The sequence below is a fragment of the Budorcas taxicolor genome, chromosome 2, assembly GCF_023091745.1.
Source record: "Budorcas taxicolor isolate Tak-1 chromosome 2, Takin1.1, whole genome shotgun sequence".
NCBI classification, from domain to species: Eukaryota; Metazoa; Chordata; class Mammalia; order Artiodactyla; family Bovidae; genus Budorcas; species Budorcas taxicolor.
The window spans coordinates 59434265-59456037 of record NC_068911.1 but is presented as its reverse complement, the minus strand read 5'-3'; the positions used below and the strand labels follow the sequence as shown (position 1 = coordinate 59456037).

The 21773-nt window shown below is 39.7% G+C and overlaps 1 protein-coding gene across 1 annotated transcript in view; it reads left to right on the top strand.

The window, feature by feature from the left end:
- The window catches only part of ITGA4 (integrin subunit alpha 4), a 91881-nt gene that overhangs the window by 68944 nt on the left and 1164 nt on the right, over nucleotides 1–21773 (top strand). The window contains exons 18-25 of the mRNA XM_052635867.1: nucleotides 7125–7275; nucleotides 8804–8899; nucleotides 9561–9640; nucleotides 10037–10126; nucleotides 12362–12452; nucleotides 17510–17617; nucleotides 18373–18498; nucleotides 19935–20054. Of these exons, the coding sequence (XP_052491827.1) occupies nucleotides 7125–7275; nucleotides 8804–8899; nucleotides 9561–9640; nucleotides 10037–10126; nucleotides 12362–12452; nucleotides 17510–17617; nucleotides 18373–18498; nucleotides 19935–20054 (862 nt within the window). The remainder of the gene's footprint in view (nucleotides 1–7124; nucleotides 7276–8803; nucleotides 8900–9560; nucleotides 9641–10036; nucleotides 10127–12361; nucleotides 12453–17509; nucleotides 17618–18372; nucleotides 18499–19934; nucleotides 20055–21773) is intronic.

The window sequence follows — 21773 nt, the reverse complement described above, 5'->3', positions numbered from 1 at the left end:
TCTTTTCACTTAGGCAATGCCAGGATAGCCTTGAGCATCCACAGTTGAGGGCCAAGAAGCCCTAACCTATTTGATTGATAATTGAACTCTATACTTAAATTATCCAGATTGGCTGCTTAGATAGTCCTAAAACTGCAACCACTAACTGCTTCATAATTCAGCATGTAATTGTGGTGCCTTTGTTGAAATATTAGATGAATAATTTATAACCTTCCCATTCATGTATTTATTTTTCTTCCTAAAATGCTTAGTCTTCCTGGTACTTTTGCTTTCTGTCATGAGCCTTTGATAAGAGGAATAATTTTGTGTGGGAAAGATTATCTAAGATATAATTAAGTGGTGTTTTCATCTCTTTAAATCAGACACCCCCACTGTCACCTCATCATCTTTCATTGCAATTCCTCAGGCCCATGAAAAAAAAAGTTGAAATTTATAGGAACTTGTGAAGAAGGCTAATTTCCTGGAGCATTAAAATATATCTTCCTGAATTAAGATATTAAATCATTAATTTAATTATCATTTTTTCTTCATAACATGTTTCTCATAATAAGAAGTTACTTTTCCTACTTTGTATTTTAACTTGAAATAATAATGTTTCTTATTATAGTCAAAATATGAAGTTCCTTATGATTGTATGGTAAGACACTGTTTCTCAAGATGTGGTCTTAGAGTCACCTTCATGAGAATCAGCTGGGATGCTTGATAGAAATGCAGGCTCCGAGGCCCTGACCATCCAAATCAGTATCCATGGGGATCAGGCCAGAGATATTCATTATTAAGAAGGCTATCAGTGGTTCTTATCAAACTAAAATCTAAGAATCCAAGAATTGTTGTGGTTTAGAGTTTAGATTTGAAGTCAGGCTAACCTGGTTCAAGTTTATCTATGGTTTACTAGCTGAATAACCTTTTAAAAGAAGACTTTCAACCTCTGCAAACTTCCTTCTTCATCGATAAGAAGGTAAAATAGTACCTACTCTGTAAGGTTGTTTTAAAAATAAAATGCAGTGATGCAGAGCAGTACATTACCTAGCACAAAGCCTGGTACACATGGAAATGTGATGTTATTATTTTTTATAACATTATGATTGGGATATTTATAGACCATATCCCCAATAAAGTTTCTGTTTGGCCAAAAAAAAAAAAGAACCATTGCCAATGAATTCTAAACATTTTTTGAGCATGCAGTGGTTAATGTCCAGAGTTTATTGTTTCTTTATGTCCCAAGAGTGCTGCTGACTGTGCCTAGGTCAATAGTTTTCAGTTCTGTGAAGCCTGAAGTGGCCTGAAAGCCAGTGTAAAGTATAAGCCCCATATCTTTTGCATCGGTTATGAAGGTTACAAGCTATTTCCATTAGGTAAATGATAACTTACTTGAAGAGTTTTCAAGTGATAACTTGTCTAATGAATTTTTAGGCCCACAGGGGAAGGGTTATGACCAACTGCTTTGCATTTGAATAAATTGTACTCTATGAGACAGAAATCTCCCTTTCACACATGAGTCCTACCTGCCTTCTCAGTCATGGTAGGCAAATTGCAATCATATGTTCTATGCCTTCTCCCAACTGTAACTCCATTGGCCCTGATGGCATGTCTGTGTCTCAGAGCTACAAACCTGCTTCAGGTGAATGTATTTACTCCATCAAAGACATACGTTCCTGACGACTGCAATAACTGACTGTCAGCGGCAAGCTAAATAGCGCTGATGCACTCCATTTCATGTTTCCATGAAGTTGAGGCTTCCTCCTGAATCTCTAAACTCTCAGGTCAGTAAATCCCATTCAAATGGACTTACACTGAGAAATGAAGATGACCAAATATCTTTATCAACATTCCAAGTAGAATTTACAAACAGAGTAGCAGGTATCAGCCATCACACCAGCAGCTGAAAATCGAGTCTTTCATAGAGATGGCTGATCTGACACTACCTCTCTTCTGTGCCTCCGTCACACTTCCAGGGTAACAGCTGGAGGTGTTTCCTGACCAGAAGTCCCCACTTTTGGTTAGGAATGCTTTTAACTGTAACAGAATATTAGACTAACACTAACTTAATGCATGCTCAGTCTGCTGCTAAGTCGCTTCAGTCGTGTCCGACTCTGTGCGACCCCATGGACTGCAGCCCACCAGGCTCCTCCGTCCATGGGATTTTCCAGGCAAGAGTACTGGAGTGGGTTGCCATTGCCTTCTCCTGAACTTAATGCATAGAGGCGTTTAATAATTTTGCAGAATCAGCAGTCTGGAGAAGGTGGATAGGTTCAGTGCAAAACTACCAAAATCTGGACATTCATGGTTCATGTCTATCTTTCCAGTTCTCTTGGCTTTTCCCTTGTGGTTATCAGATGGCTGTCACAGCATCAAGCTTCCCAATAAACAGAAAGGGGAGGAAGCAAAGTTCCGTGTCCTCTTGAGGCTGGCTTTCGAGGAAGGGAAGTGTCTGAGCAGGCTTGTTATCCTGATGAACCAGACTGTGTCACATGCTTCCCACTGAATCTCTCCTGGCTGAAGGAGGATGGAGGCATCATAATCTTAGATTAGTCAAAATTCACTCCCTGACACCAAACAAGGACCTTAGCTTCTGCAGTATCAAGGGGACACTCCCTATTGCTTGAATAATCCAGGGTTCTGTTAGCAGATAAGAATGGAGATCACTGTTGGATAGACTGTGTGTGTGTACACACGCACACACACATGTGCACTCAATTGTTCAATCATGTCCAACTCTTTGTGACCACACAAGACTATAGCCTGCCAGGCTCCTCTGTCCATGGGATTCTCCAGGCAAGAATATTGGAGCAGCTTGGCATTTCATTCTTCAGGGGATCTTCTCGACCCAGGGATCAAACCCAAGTCTCCTGAGTCTCCTGCATTCCAGGTGGTTTCTTTACTGCTGAGCCTCCAGGGAAGCCAGACAGTGAGCAGTGTGTAACTGCACTGTACTTTTAGCCCCAAAAGAGTAAGTCTAACAACACTGTCCATTTTTACAATGCTGATATTAGGAATATATGCCTCACTGATGTCACCAAGTTTGGGGAAGAGGAATTGTATGCTTTATACACTAAACATTCTAATTACTAGTTCGGTCTTCCAGTCATATTCCTCTGCTAGCCGCCTTGGGCTCTCAATGAGTTTGTCTTTATTCAGTAAAATCTTCTTAAATGTCAGGTAACTGATATTTCCCAGTAGATGAAAATTTTCCAGTGCTTAATTTTTTCCCAAAGTCAGTAATAAAGACAAAAGAGGAGACATATTTACTTGGGCCTGTAGGCCACTTCCTGCAGGTTAGGTTTTGTCAAATAAATGACTCATGTACATTGACATGGGTACATATTAATTCATGTTATATTTTGTTCCAGCATCTTGATTAAAAACGTTAGCTATGAAGCAGTCATTCATCTTATAGAGGCAAAGTGCATTCATTATATTAAGACTTAGGAAGCATTCATTCAGGAAAAACATAGAGCCTGCTGCTGAAATACATCATTTTTCTATTTTCCCCTTATTAAGTTATGATTCTGTATGTATACAGTATCTTGATCTGCTTAAATTACGAGGATTCTAGGCTTCTTTGTAAATTTCAAGTCTGCATTATGCACGTTTTAATGAAGAATGAACTACGATTCCCAGGAAAAGCTCTGGTTCAGCCTTGTCGCACTTCCAGATGTGCACCTGGTCCTTTATTACGTCTCACATAAAAAGCTGGTGGGCCTCCTTCTGCCGGCCCCTTGTTAATGATGCAAGGTACAGTAAGATATATGCATACATATGTGTGTGTACATGTATATATATACACACGTATATATATGTACACACATATACACAAGAGTAGAATTGTAATCATGATACTGCGGCAAAATAGCTTAAAAAAGGGAAATAGACCAGGAGCCTCGCTGCTGAAATGTGAACAGTGTGTGTTTCTCTTTAATTTGCTGTTGTCTTGGAACCTAGCTGTTTATGCAGTGCTTTCACCTTCTGTTGCTTGTCTAAGTGCCAACTTCTTTCCCAAAGGTGTTCAGTGACTAACGCTTTGGTTACAAGCCAGAATATTTTATAAATGTCTATTTCTAGGCAGCTCTTCTACAAGTCTTAATTAAACTTTAATGTCAAGCTGAAGTTTACTTTTGGAACCTCTTCGGTTCCTTTAGTTGTACTTTGGTTCTGGAGAAGTAGAGGGGTTGTGGGACAGCCGTGTTTGTGCACAAGCAGATGAGTGCTAACGTAACACAAAGGTTTACAGCACAAGAATGAGCAAGTCACAGCCATCCCCTCACATGTTGGGAGAAAGAGCACACTGTCACTGAGTCAGATTCTTCTACCCTGAAATGTGCCTGGGGTTTAGAAGAGTTACTGCCTTGTTAGTTATCATTCATCCTCCCAGAAATATGCAACTTCTCAGACCCAGGGGTCAGAGCTAGAAATGCTGCCTAGGAACATTTTAATTCCTTTCTCCTCAATGTCATTACTATCAGACAAGGAATTATGAGGTCTAGGGGGTCATTTCCTCTAAGACAGCATCCAGTGCCATCTGAAATAATGAAGCTTCTGTTACTGTCAAAATAATACAGATTTTAAATATAGTAATATGTGGTATGCTTATTTTGAAATAATTATGCTCCTCAGTCAGGCTGCTCAATGACAGAGCCAGCAAACTTTTTACATGAAGGGACAGACAGTAAATATTTTAGGCTTTGTGGGACAGAGATCTGTCTCAACTGCTCAACTCTGCTGTCAGAGTGCAAAAGTGGCTACAGATGAGTGGGCATGGCTATGTTCCAATAAACCTTTATTTGCATGACTGGGCAGCAGTCCAAATTTGGCCTTCAGGCAGCAGTTTTTGAACCCCTACTCTATGGTATGCTTGTTTTTATATGAGAATCCTGTAGGACATTTTAGTTTTTTATTATTTAAACATAGTTATTTATACTGTATTTTCTTTTTTTTCCCCCACTTTATTTATTTTTTTGGAGGCTAATTACTATACAATATTGTAGTGGCTTCGCCGTACATTGACATGAATCCACCATGGGTGTACATGTGTTCCCCGTCCTGAACCCCCCTCCCACCGCCCTCCCCATCCCATCCCTCTGAGTCATCCCAGAGCACTAGCCCCAAGCATCCTGTTTCATGCATCGAACCTGGACTGGTATATTTTCTAAATGTAACTTGTTAGTAAAATTTCAACTGGTTGTCAGAATTAGCCTGATTTAGAGATTTTTTTTTCAGGAATTAGTCCTGGGTTAGGGGTCTGCTCATAGATAGACAGACTGATGGACACCGCATAATTACATATATATCTTTACTGGAAAACTATAGAGGCTCCAAACTGGAATTGCTAAATTCCTAATGATAGTTGAAAAGATAAATAAAATATAGCATATTTATAAACATTAGTATGCACACTAGTTAGAAGAAACACTTTACAACTCTATGTATCAATATAGATTAATCTTAAGAACAAAATTTGAATACAGAAATGTCAGATACTGAAAGATTACATAGTGACTCTGTTTATATGAAGTATAAAACTGAGCAAAGCCAGTCTAGACTATTAAAAGCAAGATAGTGGGTGGTGGCAGTCATTGGAAGGGGGCGCAAAGATGTTTCTTTGATGCTGGCAATACGTTTTTCTCAATCTAGGTGATGCTTTCACACATGTATTCAGTTTATAAAAATGTACTGAGTGCTCCATTTAGGTTGTGTGCATTTTTCCTTATGTTTGTTCTACCTTGATAAGAAAATTTAAAACAATTAGGATAAGAGGGGAAGAACTTTTAGGAATTAGGTGAAATGTCTGATATCTTAAAGATATATTACTAGAGGTATAAAAGTAGGGAGATGTGTCCAAAAATTATAATTTTGTTTGTACATCCTGAGGTTAATAATATTTTGCTTCTTAAAAACTGTACTCTTTCCAGTATCAATGTTGCCATCAGTTTATTGGCCAGCTCAATAGCTGTGTTGTCGCTAAAACATGAGGTTGTGTGGGTGGGGCACAGAGCATATGAACGTGGAAGTATTAGATGTTTACTTTATCTTAATGAAACATTTGGAGTTTGCATTCCATCACAAAGCAGGTAAGCATGGCTGTAATGTCATAGAATGTATACAGTTCATGAAATTTTAACAGTCAGTTACCCAATACTTCCTCACTTTCCGAACTTTCTTTAGTGTTACTCAACCGTTTTTAAGGTTACTGCACTTACGTGCCACACATATACTCTGAACACTAATTGTGTTGCTAGCCTTGGAGAAAATAGTGATAATCATGACCCAGACGTTTCTCCAAGAGAACTTATTCTAGTGGTGAGAAAAACCAGACAGTGTGAACATCCCGGTTTATAGGGTTGCCCAGTGTGCGGGATAGTTGGAGAGGGAGAAACCACTTTCATTAGGGAGGATGCAATGCTGGGTGAAGGGGCTTAGCAATGACGATCAACTGGAAGGACTTCTGAGAACTCTCAACATTGACACTCAAGCCAGAACCGGCACTCACCTGTCCATTTGGATGTGCGGCAGTGTTCTTGTTCCGATTCACAGGGTGCTGAAGCATTTTTGCAGTTTTTTAAAATTTGGCCCATTTATTAGTAGAGGTGACCAGTCTGCCTTAAGAAATTAATTCTAATCCGACAGATTTTAGTGGGACCCGTTTGCTGGCCACAGCAGCCCCTTCCCAGTGTTGTGCTCACATCCACCAGAGCAGCCTCTATTTTGGTGGAAGTAGTCTGTTCTTCATCCTCAGTTTTCCCCATGTCCCCCTGTGGCTTGGGAAACAGCTAATTCAGTGTCTATTTAAGGATCAAGAAAGAAAATGAAAAAAAATCTTTTAGGAAAATATTTTGAAATAATGAGAAAAATATGTAAGATGATAGAAGCAGGAAGTTAAACAGAAAAACAAAAAGCAGTCTAGTTTAATTATAACTAAATTTTAAAACTTTTCTTGTGTAATAACTAACTAAATTTATCTGAAACTGGGAAATTGAGTTCTTTTTTACATAGATTTACATCTACTTGCATGGGGTCATCTCCTATGGTTGTATTTCCAAGTTAATATTTTATGTTCATGATAAATAAATGAAGAGATGGATTTTTAGTTCCCAAACAAAAACTAAATAACATTACTTCATTTTTAGACCACATGAAAATAAAACCTATCTTGCTGTTGGAAGTATGAAGACATTGATGTTGAACGTGTCTTTATTTAATGCTGGAGATGATGCGTATGAGACAACTCTGCATATCAAGCTCCCCACCGGTCTTTACTTCATTAAGATTTTAGATCTGGTAAATATCAAACATATTTTTGGTCATCTGATGCAAACAGATGACTCATTGGAAAAGTCCCTGATGCTAGGAAAGACTGAGGGGAGAAGAAGGAAAGGGTGTCAGAGGCTGAGATGGCTGGATGGCATCACCGATGCAATGGACATGAACTTGGGCAAACTTTGGGAGATGGTGAGGGGTGGGGAGGCCTGATGTGCTGCAGTCCATGGGGCTGCAAAGAGTCAGAAATGACTGAGTGACTGAACAACAACAAGTATCAAAAGCTATAATTGCATGATACTACACATTTTACTTAATTTTTTAAAGAATTTAAATGGCATGAATGACTATCACTTTGAGGTATAAATATTTGAGGTTTGAGTCTTAATATTCACACTTAGCACTCAGGTTTCCAGTGTTGTTACTTTCTCTGTGCCCCTAAACAAAATGGCAAGTTTCTTGGGATATGACTGAGAGAAGGAGAGTCAGCTTCCTGCTTCCAAATGCTACTATGGGACAGAAGATACTGTCCAGTTATGCAAGCAAGCTGCCAGGTGCCACTGCTCTCCTCCCTGGTACATCCTCACCTGGGGCTATGATGCTGCTCCTCATGGTTGGGGTCTGGACGTGGACAATACTGGCCTTCCATGCTGGGCTCCTGGAGATACTGCTCTGCCTTTTAGGTTCACGTATACTGTCTCAGCCCTACAGAACTTCCAAAATGCTAGAACCAGTGTCAGATTCCAAAATCCCAGTGTCATCCAGTTGCATGCAAGTTTCTCTTTTCCTGAAGGAGTTTGGAGCATCTGGAACGATTTTCTTTTTCCTTTTTACCATTGTGCCTTAGTCACGAGTGCTTAAACCCATCAATGAGGTATTAGTTATGTTGAATTTGAAAGAGCAATGTTTCAATCACTTTCTTCTTGGATATTTCTCTGCCTCTTAGAAAATTTACCCATCTCTCATCCAGAGACTTTCTTCACACTAATGGCATTTAGAAAGTCTTCTGACCTCTCACAGATATCTACTGCCCACCTCCACTAGAGCCTTGGGGGCCTACCTGCAGTGGTTAGAGGAAAACTCAGCTACTGAGGGAAACATGCACCTATGAATGTACATAAGTGTGTATTTCCCCAAACATTTGAATATATGTATCACTGTGATTACAGTGTTTATAAGTAAATACCTTTATCACATTCTCACATCCCAGACAGAAGAGGGCCAATGAAATGCAGACCTTATGAATTCCTTGCTTAATAATTTTTCAAGGAACCCTGAGTTAAATAGTGAACAAAGAAACACGGCTGAAAGCTGTAAGTCCGGGAATTATTCTGTAGAGAATTTATGTGAATTTAGACTAACTATATTCTTATACACACGTTTATGTAATTTAATTCCTCCTGATTTATTCCAAAATTAAATAGAAAATGGTCTTCCAAGAAAGTACTTTCTCTGAGGATGATTTTCTTTTCAAAAACCATCCTTAAACATATGTGACAGACTTCTTGCCCCCTTCTACCTAAACCAGTTGTATCGTTTTTCCTTTCAGGAAGAGAAACAAATAAACTGTGAAGTGACAGACGGCTCCGGCATAGTGAGACTTGACTGCAGGGTTGGCTATATATATGTAGATCACCTATCAAAGGTGAGCACTTATAGTTTTTGCTACTCACATGAATATAAAGTATTTTCTGTTTTCTGTATCTGTGCTGCATACAAATAATTTGTTGTTATTATTTACTAAGTAAGTAGTTAAGTGAAGTCAAACCAAAACTAACTGGGTTTGAGATCTTTGAGATTTTTATATTCTTGGCAATGTTCACTGTTTAAAAAAATTTTTTAAAGGGAGGGCACCTGTTTATGTCAGGATGGGCATGTGAATGTTCAATCAGAATTCTGCTCCCCAGTCTCACACTTTCCCAACACTCCCCCCTAGCCCACCCCAGGTGATTCTATCTGCCAGGCATGTTACCTCTGCTACACAAAAAGGTGTTTCTGGCAAGAGTCCACACACAAGTTGTGAAAGCATCTATCTCGAGTTTTTGTCGTTCTGGACCTGCCGCTTTTCACATTCAGAGGAGGCTTTGCCTGTGCGCGTCACTTGAGGGAATGCTGCCGCTTCACCATTGCTACAGACCCCACAGCTTCCCCGCAGCTGTCTTGAGGGCTTGCCTGTGCTTCTAGAACAGCATCTCAAATGCATTTCACATTTTTTAAACAGTAAGAAAAACTAAAATTCAGATTGTAAAAAAAAAATATGTTTTTTATTATTTTTAAAATGGGCGTTCCCTGTCTGTGTTTTTCAGACAGATGTTAGCTTTCTTCTGGATGCCAGCTCACTCAGCAGAGCAGAAGAGGATCTCAACATCACAGTACATGCCGCCTGGTACTTTTCACTATGAAAAAACAACTGTGTTAGATGAACCCCTCACTTTGGGGGAGAGAAACGGGGGTCACTTTAGGGAACCATGGACTGTGTTCCATTATCTGCAGGAGCAAATTTCTCTTATGTGATCTGTTAAAACAAAAAAACCTTCTAACCTAAAGCTTTATAGCATAGAGATAAATAGCAAAATAGCAGTGTAGACAATGACAGCGAGTTTCTGCCAGCTGTGGCATAAATTTTTTTTACTGTTACATCTACTTTTATTCTGACTCTTCAAAGAGCATATTTTAAACCAGCCTCCAAGTACATTAGGTATACATGGGTGTAATTAGTTCTCTCTGATGAGAATTTTTGTGCTGACTGGACTCTAAGAGTCTCTTCTGTTTGCTTCTGTAGTGAAAATGAAGGGGAAACAGGCGATGTCAAGCATAATAAGGTGACTGTGACAATACCTCTTAAGTATGAAGTCATGCTAACAGTTCATGGGTGAGTAGACATGAAAGCCTCCCGTACAATTCTGAGCCGATTTTGAGTTCTGTTGCTTCTTAAATTATTGGTCAAAAACAGGTTTAAGGTTTCTTATTGAAAAGACCATGTGCGGTTTCTCTTAACAGTTACCCTCGGTGTCGCAGCCCATTGCTTAGCTGTTTGTGATTTTAACTCACTCTGTAGTCATCACTGAGACCACCTTATATTAATGTCCTGGGGGAGGAGACTTCTTCCTGGAAGAGTCCACCAAACCTCTAGCAGGCCATATTTGGCCTTTTCAGCTATACACTGCACAGGCCAGGGCCCCAGAGTGCTGGCGTGCACTTTGTATGGCTATGCCCAGTGGCCACGGCAAGTGTGAGGTTTAGAGCAGTGAAAGCTTGGCCACGTCACTCTTGTCCCAGCCCTGCACCTACCTGTGTGGCAGCCGAACTGATGCAGGAGAGCTGGCTCCCTTGTCCAATCTCTACAGCTGTGAGTTACAGAGTTCCTCCCCTACAGCCCCAGGGCCAGCCTTCACTGACTCCTCACAACCTTAGTAATCCTTGGAGTGGACCCTTCTCTGATTCAGGAAGGAGATGTGAGGAGAAAGAATTTTTAAAATAGCATTGAGAAAATCTTTCATGATTTTACTGGAAATTATTAAGCTGGTTAATCTTAGTTTAAAGCAACAGTCTTAAAGCAATAGATGATACAAGATGCAGAATGAAGAGATGGGCTTTTCTAGTTCCTCTAAATGTAAATCGCCTCCAGTCAGTTTTAACCAGCCATAATGCTGGCACACAGGTCTATAACAATAAAGCCATGGAACTGAGTCTCCAGTTAGATAAAACGAGCAGGGGGAAAAGGAAGCCCTTTGAAGGCGGGACTGAGGAGCAGAGAAGCCGATGCCGTCTTTCTCGGATTCGAATGTGTATCTCGCCTCCTTGATTTTTGTTACGATGAGTGTGTCGTCCTGGTTTTCGATTAAACACATCTTGTTATTTTGAGCAACGAACGCTCTGCAGCTATGAAGCTGCCTAAATCTGCAGCATTTGGATATCTCTCTCTGCTGTAAAAAAGAGCCTCTAACATATTACCTCATGCGTGTGTGCTAAGTCGCTTGTATCATGTCCAACTCTTTGCGACCCCATGGACTGTAACCTGCCAGGCTCCTCTGTCCATGGGATTCTCCAGGCAAGAACACTGGAGTGGGTTGTCATGCCCTCCTCCAGGGGACCTTCCCGACCCAGGGTTCGAACCCACGTCTCCTACAGCTCCTGTGCTGCAGGCAGATTCTTTACTGCTGAGCCACCAAGAAGCCCATATTACCTCACACTGCTGCTAAGCCGCTTCAGTCATGTCCGACTCTGTGCGACCCCATAGACGGCAGCCCACCAGGCTCCCCCGTCCCTGGGATTCTCTAGGCAAGAACACTGGAGTGGGTTGCCATTTCCTTCTCCAATGCATGAAAGTGACAAGTCAAAGTGAAGTCGCTCACTCGTGTCTGACTCTTCGCGACCCCATGGACTGCAGCCCACCAGGCTCCTCCGTCCATGGGATTTTCCAGGCAAGAGTACTGGAGTGGGGTGCCATTGCGCTGCCAAATATTCACAACCTGGGGAATCGGGATTTCCCTAGAAAAATTCCTTGAACTTCATTACCAACCATGCATATGTCTCATCTCAGGTAAAAGTGACAACCTTGTATTTTAACAAAAACTTGCCCTACTTATTGGTGGTGTTTGAATTGTTCCCCACACTTGGGGTTCATTACAAATAGCCAGCAGGAATTGGTGGATGGTGAGAAGTAATTCAAAAATCTGTCAGATACATTGAAGTATAAGTGGATATTGGAGCCTGAGGGCAAAGCTAAGAATTTATCTCATATTTTTCAAGTTTGCATGAATCATTTGAGGGCTGAGAGAGATGGAATGGTCACTAGAGTGAGCTGGTAGTGTTGGGAATGAAGTAGAGGATATTGGTGGGAAGAGAAGTAAGTTTTCACCCAAACTAGAGCCCACAGCTTTCCAGTAGCGCCACCTGGGAAATTCATTACATTTTCACAAAAATTCTTATCTTAACAAGAAAGTGTTCTTACCTTTATCAAAAGTATTCCTTGGTACTTAGAAGCGTCTGTACTCTGAATTATGTCATATTTAAGAGATAAGCTATATTCAGACTATAGAGAAAGGTTTTTCAAGTACCTCATCAAATAAGACAGTTGAATTAAATCTGAATTCTTTTCTGCCAGGTTTGTAAGTCCAGCTTCATTTATGTATGGACCAAAGGAGGAAGATGAGTTTGAAATGTGCATGACAGAGAAAATGAACTTCACTTTCCACGTAAGATGACTGTGTTCATATTTTGTATTCATGTTGTGAACGAACTGTTACTGAGGCACTGCTCCAGAGGACGTCATATGCGTGTGATGTCCCTCCGGTCTGGGAGGCCACAGATGGCTGGGGGCGGGGAGAGAGCTGCCTCAAGGCTCATGCCCTCGCTTCATGGGCCCCTTCTCTCCCATTCGTCCTGTCCCTGTTACTGAGCCCACGCTCCTTATAGTCCAAGTGGGAACAGAGGTGATGCCTGAAATAGGCAAAGTTATGGGAGGAGCTGAATATGCTTGAGATACATGCAGAAATCAAAATAGGTCAAGAGGAAGGCATCTTTTGGCGCCAGTGAAACTTGGTCCAAGCTTTATACAAATCCTAAGATTACCAAGCGAAGATTTTACCTCCGCATCTCCTCTTGATGTCCACTTGGTCAGCCTTACAGGCCATTGGTATATGCCTCTGTGACAAGTGATGTATCATTTAGTAAATCTTTTTAAAAGTAGAAAATATTATCATCATCCAGAAGTATTAACATACTAATGTATAAGCTATAAATTCATTAACAATTTTTTTACTGTCAAACTGAAATTTTTGTTACAGCATGGATGTTGACAGTGAGCAAATAATTGGAGACAATATACAAAACAATATTTTTTCAATCAAAAGTACTACTCAGACATTCTCAGAGCTATATAACAATCTATAGAATGTGAGTGAGTCCTGGATTAGGTACATTATGATAATTGTAAGGCAGTGCTTTTTAAAATGTGTATCAGAATCACTTGAGATGTTTATCCAAAACACAAACTCCTGGGCCTCTGCCCCAAATCTGTGGAAGAAGGGTGACCTCAGAATGCTCTTGAGTCTGTACTCAAGTTATTTTATTGTTATACTAGAATACACTAGTATTGGGAAAATGTCGTCTTCTACTTTTAAGTCCCCAAGAATGCTCCTGTCACAGTCCAATGGGGGTCTGTGTTCTGATAAACAGAAATTGAGTTGGACTCTAGAAGGCCTATTTATTTACAAATAATAGTTAAAAAGTATTTTCTAGTTAAATTACAATGGAGGGACTGGGCCTAGAGATGCTTTCAGTCTCTAGGCTTGATGAGTTGTTCAAGCATGAAGGTGTTCTCAGAAGTCTAAATGTTATTAGATGAACACGAATATACTGCAGGAGAGCTTGGTGATTTGCTGGCATCAGGAAGGTCTAAAGGTCTGGGTAGTGCTGGGCCCCATGGCTGACACTGCCTCTTACAGCTGCCCTGTGCTTCCAAGACCGGCAGTTACCACCTGTCCCAAAGCCAGGCACACTCCCGCTTAATCTACGTGTCTGCATTCAGAATATTATTGCAAGACTCTGAGCCATGGTGTTTCATTTAGATATTATAACACATCTCTTTCCTAACTTACTGTGTTGGTTTTATAGTTTTCAGGAGGCAGTTCAGTTCAGTTGCTCAGTCGTGTTGGACTCTTTGTGACCCCACAGACTGTAGCACACCAGGCTTCCCTGTCCATCACCAACTGCTGGAGCTTACTCAAATTCATCACCGAGTCGGTGATGCCATAGAACCATCTCATCCTCTGTCATCCCCTTCTCCTCCTGCCTTGAATCTTTCCCAGCATCAGTGTCATTTCCAATGAGTCAGTTCTTCACATCAGGTGGCCAGAGTATTGGAGTTTCAGCTTCAGTGACATCAGTCTTTCCAATGACTATTCAGGACTGATTTCCTTTAGGATTGACTGGTTTGATCTCCTTGCAGTCCAAGGGATTCTCAAGAGTCTTCTCCAACACCACAGTTCAAAAGCATCCATTCTTTGGTGCTCAGCTTTCTTTATAGTCCAACTCTCACATCCATACATAACTACTGGAAAAACCATAGCCTTGACTAGATGGACCTTTGCTGTCAAAGTAATGTCTCTGCTTTTTAATATGCTGTCTAGGTTGGTCATAGCTTTTCTTCCAAGGAGCAAGCGTTTTTTAATTTCATGGCTGCAATCACCATCTGCAGTGATTTTGGAGCCCAAGAAAATAAAGTCTCTCACTGAGTTTAAGCCAGCTTTTCACTCTCTTGTTTCACTTTCCTCAAGAGGCTCTTTAGTTTTTTGCTTTTTGCCATAAGGGTGGTATCATCTGCATATATGAGCTTATTGATATTTCTCCTAGCAATCTTGATTCCTGTTTGTGCTTCATCCAGCCTGGCATTTCACCTGATGTACTCTGCATATAAGTTAAATAAACAGGGTGACAATATACAGTCTTGACGTACTCCTTTCCCGATTTGGAACCAGTCTGTTGTTCCATGTCCAATTCTAACTGTTGCTTCTTGACCTGCATACAGATTTCTCAGGAGGTAGGTCAGGTGGTCTGGTACTACCATCTCTTGAAGAATTTTCCACAGTTTATTGTGATCCAAACAGTCAAAGGCTTTCAGTTCAGTTTAGTCACTCAGTCATGTCTGACTCTGCGACCCTATGAACTGCAGCACACCAGGCCTCCCTGTCCATCACCAACTCCTGGAGTTTACCCAAACTCATATCCATTGAGTCAGTGATGCCACACAACCATCTCATCCTCAGTCATCCCCTTCTCCTCCTGCCTTCAATCTTTCCCAACATCAAGGTCTTTTCAAATGAGTCAGCTCTTTGCATCAGGTGGCCAAAATATTGGAGTTTCAGCTTTAACATCAGTCCTTCCAATGAACACACAGGACTGATCTCCTTTAGGATTGACTGGTTGGATCTCCAGTCCAAGGGACTCTCAAGAGTCTTCTCCAACACCACAGTTCAAAAGCATCAATTCTTCTGCGCTCAGTTTTCTTTATAGTCCAACTCTCACATCCATACATGACCACAGGAAAAACCATAGCCTTGACTAGTTGGACCTTTGTTGATAAAGTAATGTCTCTGCTTTTTAATATGCTGTCTAGATTGGTCATAACTTTCCTTCCAAGGAGTAAGTGTCTTTTAATTTCATGGCTGCAATCACCATCTGCAGTGATTTTTGGAGCACCCCCAAAATAAAGTCAGCCACTGTTTCCCCATCTATTTGGGGAAGTGAGGTGATGGGACCGGATGCCATGATCTTAGTTTTCTGAATGTTGAGCTTTAAGCCAACTTTTTCACTCTCCTCTTTCACTTTCATCAAGAGGCTCATTAGCTCTTCTTCACTTTCTGCCATAAGGGTGGTGTCATCTGCATATCTGAGGTTATTGATGTTTCTCCCAGCAGTCTTGATTCCAGCTTGTACTTCCTCCGGCCCAGCGTTTCTCATGATGTACTTTGCATATAAGTTAAATAAGCAGGGTGACAATATACAGCCTTGACGTACTCCTTTTCCTATTTGGAATCAGTCTGTTGGTCCATGTCATAGTCAATAAAGCAGATGTTTTTCTGGAACTCGCTTGCTTTTTGATCCAATGGATGTTGGAAATTTGATCTCTGGTTCCTCTGCCTTTTCTAAATCCAGCTTAAACATCTGGAAGTTCATGGTTCACATACTGTTGAAGCCTGGCTTGGAGAATTTTGGGAATTACTTTGCTAGCATGTGAGATGAGTGCAATTGTGTGGTAGTTTGAACATTCTTTGGTATTGCCTTTCTTTGGGATTAGAATGAAAACTGGCCTTTTCCAGTCCTGTGGCCACTGCTGAGTTTTCCGATTTGCTGGCATATTGAGGGCAGCACTTTCACAGCATCATCTTTTAGGTTTTGATATAGTTCAACTGGAATTCCATCACCTCCACTAGCTTTGTTCACAGTGATGCTTTCTAAGGCCCACTTGACTTTGCCAGGATGTCTGGCTCTAGGTGAATGATCACACCATCATGGTTATCTGGGTCATGAAGATCTTTTTTGTATAGTTCTTCTGTGTATTCTTGCCACCTCTTCTTAATATCTTCTGCTTCTGTTAGGTCCATACTGTTTCTGTCCTTTATTGGGCCCATTTTTGCATGAAATGTTCCCATGTTGTCTCTAATTTTCTTAAAGAGATCTCTAATCTTTCCCATTCTATTATTTTCTTCTATTTCTTTGCATTGATCACTGAGTATTTTGGCTCAATTTTCTTCAATCCCCAGATTTATCAATGACAATGATAAATTGTTTTATCATTTATCAAGAATTTGATATCTGTATTTATATGATATTTATGGTACCAAATATTATCAAACTAAAATATATATATTTATATTTAACATGATTAGGAATCAAGATATTTATCATTTATCAAGAACTATCTTCCCTTTATGCATATTATTAAAAACCTGTTTTATTTTTTCTAAAACCTAATAACCTACCCTTTTCTAATTTTCTGAGTTCTTCCACATTATAATTACCCTGAACTTAAATATATTTTTACTCATTGCTGATGATTATTCTCTCAGCACAGAGTAACTTTATGAAAACAACATATTATTTAGAATGAGAATGCCTAGGTTTCAGTCCCACTTCTTACCATTTTTTGACTGTGATCTTGGATACCACATTAATCCCTCTTAGCATCTTCCTGTGTCGGTGAATAATAAAATGTTAGCCCACCTCATGGAGTAGTTATAAGGACAATTGATCACGTTTTTTTAGATCAGTAATGTGCCAGGTACAGTTTTGAACAACAGAGGTTTGAACTGCACTGGTCCACTTAGATGTGGATTTTTTTCAATAGTAAATTCTGTAGTTTAGAACCAACCATTGGTTGGTTGAATCTGTGACTACAGAGAAATCAGGTATACAGAGGGCTGACTATAAGTTGTACTTGGAGTTTCAACTGCACTGAGGGTCAGTGACCCTAACCCCCTGAACTGTATATTATTGATGTCTTTTTCTTCAGACTATTTCTGCAATAAACCATCAGTGCAAACATTTTGTTCTAATCACCAAAAGGAAAGGGCTAGGAATAATAACTAGTTGTATTATTAGCAAACATTTTAAAGTTCTGATAGTGGATATTCTATAAACCTCCCCCCTTATAAATGTTGCATGAAATACACAGGTTCACCTGAGAAGCTCATTGGTATCTGTACTTTTATAAAATGTGTTTTTTGAGTGTTTAAAACTTTTTGCTTATCAGGTCATCAACACCGGCCAAAGCATGGCTCCAAATATTAGTGTGGAAATAATGATACCAAATTCTTTTAGTCCCCGAACCGATAAGCTGTTCAACGTTTTGGATGTCCAGGTAAAAATGGAGTTCCTTCCTTTATTCTAAGTCATATTGCTAAAATGGAGGTTTGTTACCTTACTTCAGTCACATTTGGTTTCAGCTATGAATTCACCATGCATTTATTGTGTACACTTTGATTATTGCATTAGAACTGTGTGATTACAGTGGAATCTCTACATGTGACGATAACAAAATTATGCTCTATCTTTTGGTAGATTTTCTTCGATCGGATTCTCCATAAAGCTTGAGACCAATGTTGAAAAATCAGTACTTCAGCCTTTTATTATCAAATAACTACTAAGAATCAATATTCTTATGTTGATTCTATCTGAATTATTTTTACCTTCCCAGTTTTAAGACAAGCAATCAGCAAATAAATCCACTCAATAGATTTGAGAGGTAATCCTTAAAAATCCTACCTGAATTCCAGATTGAGATGGTAGGGCAGGCTGCTGTAACACTTTACTGTGTGTCTGAAGCCAAAGAAATGTTCAGTTTTATGCTAATGTTCAGTTTTCATACTGCCCTAATTTTTTTAAGGTTAAGGCCCTTTGATCAATCAAGCCTCTAAAATTTTTCTGAGTTTTGTTGCATTTTTTTAACCACAAAGATTTAACCTCTCCCAAATCTGTCAAAAAATATTTTCACATAATTTTAGAAGTGTTTGATATATTTCTTAAAAGGTAAGCTTTGAAAGGTAAGTTTTAAAAGCCATATAGCTATTGTCCTTTCCAATACTGGATGAGTTTTCTTGCTTTCTATCTTTGTAGACTACTGCTGGAGAATGCCATTTTAAGAATTATCAAAGAAAGTGTGCATTAGACCAGCAAAAAGGCACAATGGAGACCCTTAAAGATATATTCAGATTTCTGTCAAAGACTGATAAGAGGCTCCTGGTAAGTTTCAGTGTTTTGCTTTTCAATGTCCAGGACTGAAACACTTAAAATCATGGACCAAGAGGTTTGAAGTGTCAGTTGAGTATAGGAGAGAAGCCAAGTCAGGTAATGTTCTTGTGTGTGAGGAGCAGGCATGATTGGAGAGTTGAGATACACCCAGGATTAAATATATACTATATACTGCTGCTGCTAAGTCGCTTCAGTCGTGTCCGACTCTGTGCAGCCCCATAAACGGCAGCCCACCAGGGTCTGCCGTCCCTGGGATTCTGCAGGCAAGAACACTGGAGTGGGTTGCCATTTCCTTCTCCAGTGCATGAAAGTGAAAGGTGAAAGTGAAGTCGCTCAGTCGTGTCCGACTGTGTGTGACCCCATTGACTGCAGCCTGCCAGGCTCCTCCGTCCATGGGATTTTCCAGGCAAAAGTACTGGAGTGGGTTGCCATTGCCTTCTCCCTCCGTCTAGTCAAGGCTATGGTTTTTCCTGTGGTCATGTATGGATGTGAGAGTTGGACTGTGAAGAAGGCTGAGCGCCGAGGAATTGATGCTTTTGAACTGTGGTGTTGGAGAAGACTCTTGAGAGTCCCTTGGACAGCAAGGAGATCCAACCAGTCCGTTCAAAAGGAGATCAACCCGGGGATTTCTTTGGAAGGAATGATGCTAAAGCTGAAACTCCAGTACCTTGGCCACCTCATGTGAAGAGTTGACTCATTGGAGAAGACTTTGATGATGGGAGGGATTGGGGGCAGGAGGAGAAGGGGACGACTGAGGATGAGATGGCTGGATGGCATCACTGACTCGATGGACGCAACTGTGAGTGAACTCCGGGAGTTGGTGATGGACAGGGAGGCCTGGCGTGTTGCGATTCCTGGGGTCGCAAAGAGTCGGACACGACTGAGCGACTGAACTGAACTGAACTGAACTGATACCATACTAGTCATTATTTATTTAAGTGCTCAATTCATGCCAACCAGACATTGTACCAGACCCTTTAGGGGGTTGGTCAAGATGTTGTCCTCAGCTGAACAACCTCTGGTTGCATGAAATTTCCACTTTTTCTCATTTTAGTGAATATATGTGGGGGGAAGGGGGGACAAGGAAAGCCTCCAAATGATCCAAGTTTGATCATAGAACATGTAACTAAGCAAATACTCTCATGTCTTTTTCTATCCCAGAATATTTTCATAAAAATAATGAAACATATGATACAGTTCAAATACTTGTTTTGTTATAATTTATTATAAATATTTGTGTTTTCTTTGAAGCAAGATAATTTTTAAGTGCCACTAATGAAAGCCTATCCTTAATTCCATGTTTATAGCAAGATAAATTTTTGCAAATGCCAGTAATGGGAGCAGATCTTGAATTCCATGTAAAATATTTTAGCCATCTTTTAAAAAATGTTTAAATTTTAACATGGCTCTTTTGTATTCTTTTTAAGTACTGCATGAAAGCTGATCCGTATTGCTTAGATATCTCATGCCATTTTGGGAAAATGGACGGTGGAAAAGAAGCCAGTGTTCACATTCAGTTGGAAGGTCGGCCATCCATTTTAGAAATGGTAAGTCTGTGATACAGTGACAATTTTGTGGATAAGATTTCAGACAGACCTTACAAACACAACCATCTTATGCAGGTAGGATGGTAAGAAGGCGTTCAACAAATTAAGAAGGTATGAATGACTGTAAAATCTGGAATGAAATTCTAAAACTGTTCCTATTTATCACTTCAAAATACACTGTCTAAATGACATGGTTTTAGTAACTAAACAGATAACGTGGGCTATAAAATAGACTATAATTAAGAGATTTTACAAAGCATGTCCAACTATGACTGTCACTCAAGTTAGTTAGCTGCCTTAACATTTCATATATCCTTAGAGTTATTTACAAATTATGCTTAAAGACCTACTATTGTATATAGTATACATTTACTAAAAATTAAGACTTCCATAAAATCTAAAACATCAAAATTTAACAAAACACAAACATACAAGAACAGAAACACACTTTTAAGGACGTGAACTTTGAAGGCTTGAATTAAAAATTAACTAAATACATGTTAGACTTTTTCCTGGAAAGGAGTGTGTATATTTATGAGAAGTACTTTGAGATAAAATTTTCTTATCTGATCAATATGAGTAATAGATCTTTCTCAGAGTTGTTCAGATTAGATGATCTTTATAAAGAATTTAGTACATAGCACATAATAAGCCAAAGGAAATGACAGGTATCATGTTCTGTTAAGAGGAGAAGTTGAAATTACCACAAGGTGGTTAGGAGGAAGACACATCAGACAGGGAAACATGAGCTCTCCATTTCAGTTGTGAGTCATTTAGACTTCTGCAGTCTGCCTTCATACTCGCAGGGTCCAGTTTTCTCACCAGCGGGCACCAGCGGCATTCTGGACAAAATACTTCTTTGTTGTCAGGGGCTGTCCTGTGCTAGTAGGATACTTATCAGAATAGCTGGCTTCCACCCACTAAATGCTAGCAGTGCCCCGTCCCCATGCCTGCTGGCCAGAAATGTCTCCAGATATAAATGACCATCCTCCAGGGTACAGAATCATCCCTGTTGAAAAGCACTGCTCCAGATAAAGTACATAATTTATTTTTAGCTCTAAAATTCTACATGTTCTCTCCAAAATGTTAAATAACCTTTACACCGTAGTTTTAACTTTTGCAGGTCATAGACTTCTATAAGAATTTGATCAAAGAATATATTCTCATCTACCCTAATGAACGCAAAAAAAAAAAAAAAAAAAATCTCAATTTTGAGTAAAACTTCAAAGGGCCTTAGAGTTTGTGAAGCCCATTTACAGACGTCTAAGCCCTGAATTCTTGGTTATGAAGTCCCTCTCTCTGTTAGAGAGTAAAACTGAGTTCATCCAGTGATTTTATTTTTGAATGCTATAAATATTTGTACCAGATTTTTTCATTATAGCATTTGGTTTACTATCTGTATTTGATCAGACCTGATCAAATACAGATAGTATACCAAATACTGTAAGAAAAGCCCAAAGAAAATTAATTTGAGGAAATGTTTATCAAACAAAGAAAGTCTTCCCTAAGGAAAAAATATACTAATAACTATCAAATAATATTTAAATATTAATTAATACAAAGGACATGCCTTTGGAACTAAAGGAAGCATTGCATTGCAATTAAATACAAATGGTGAAATAAGTTGGAGAAGATAACTTGTGAAAACTTTTAGTTTCTCATGATCATTACCTGGTATATGTTTTCATGAAATAAAACTATGTCTCTTTTCTTTAAACA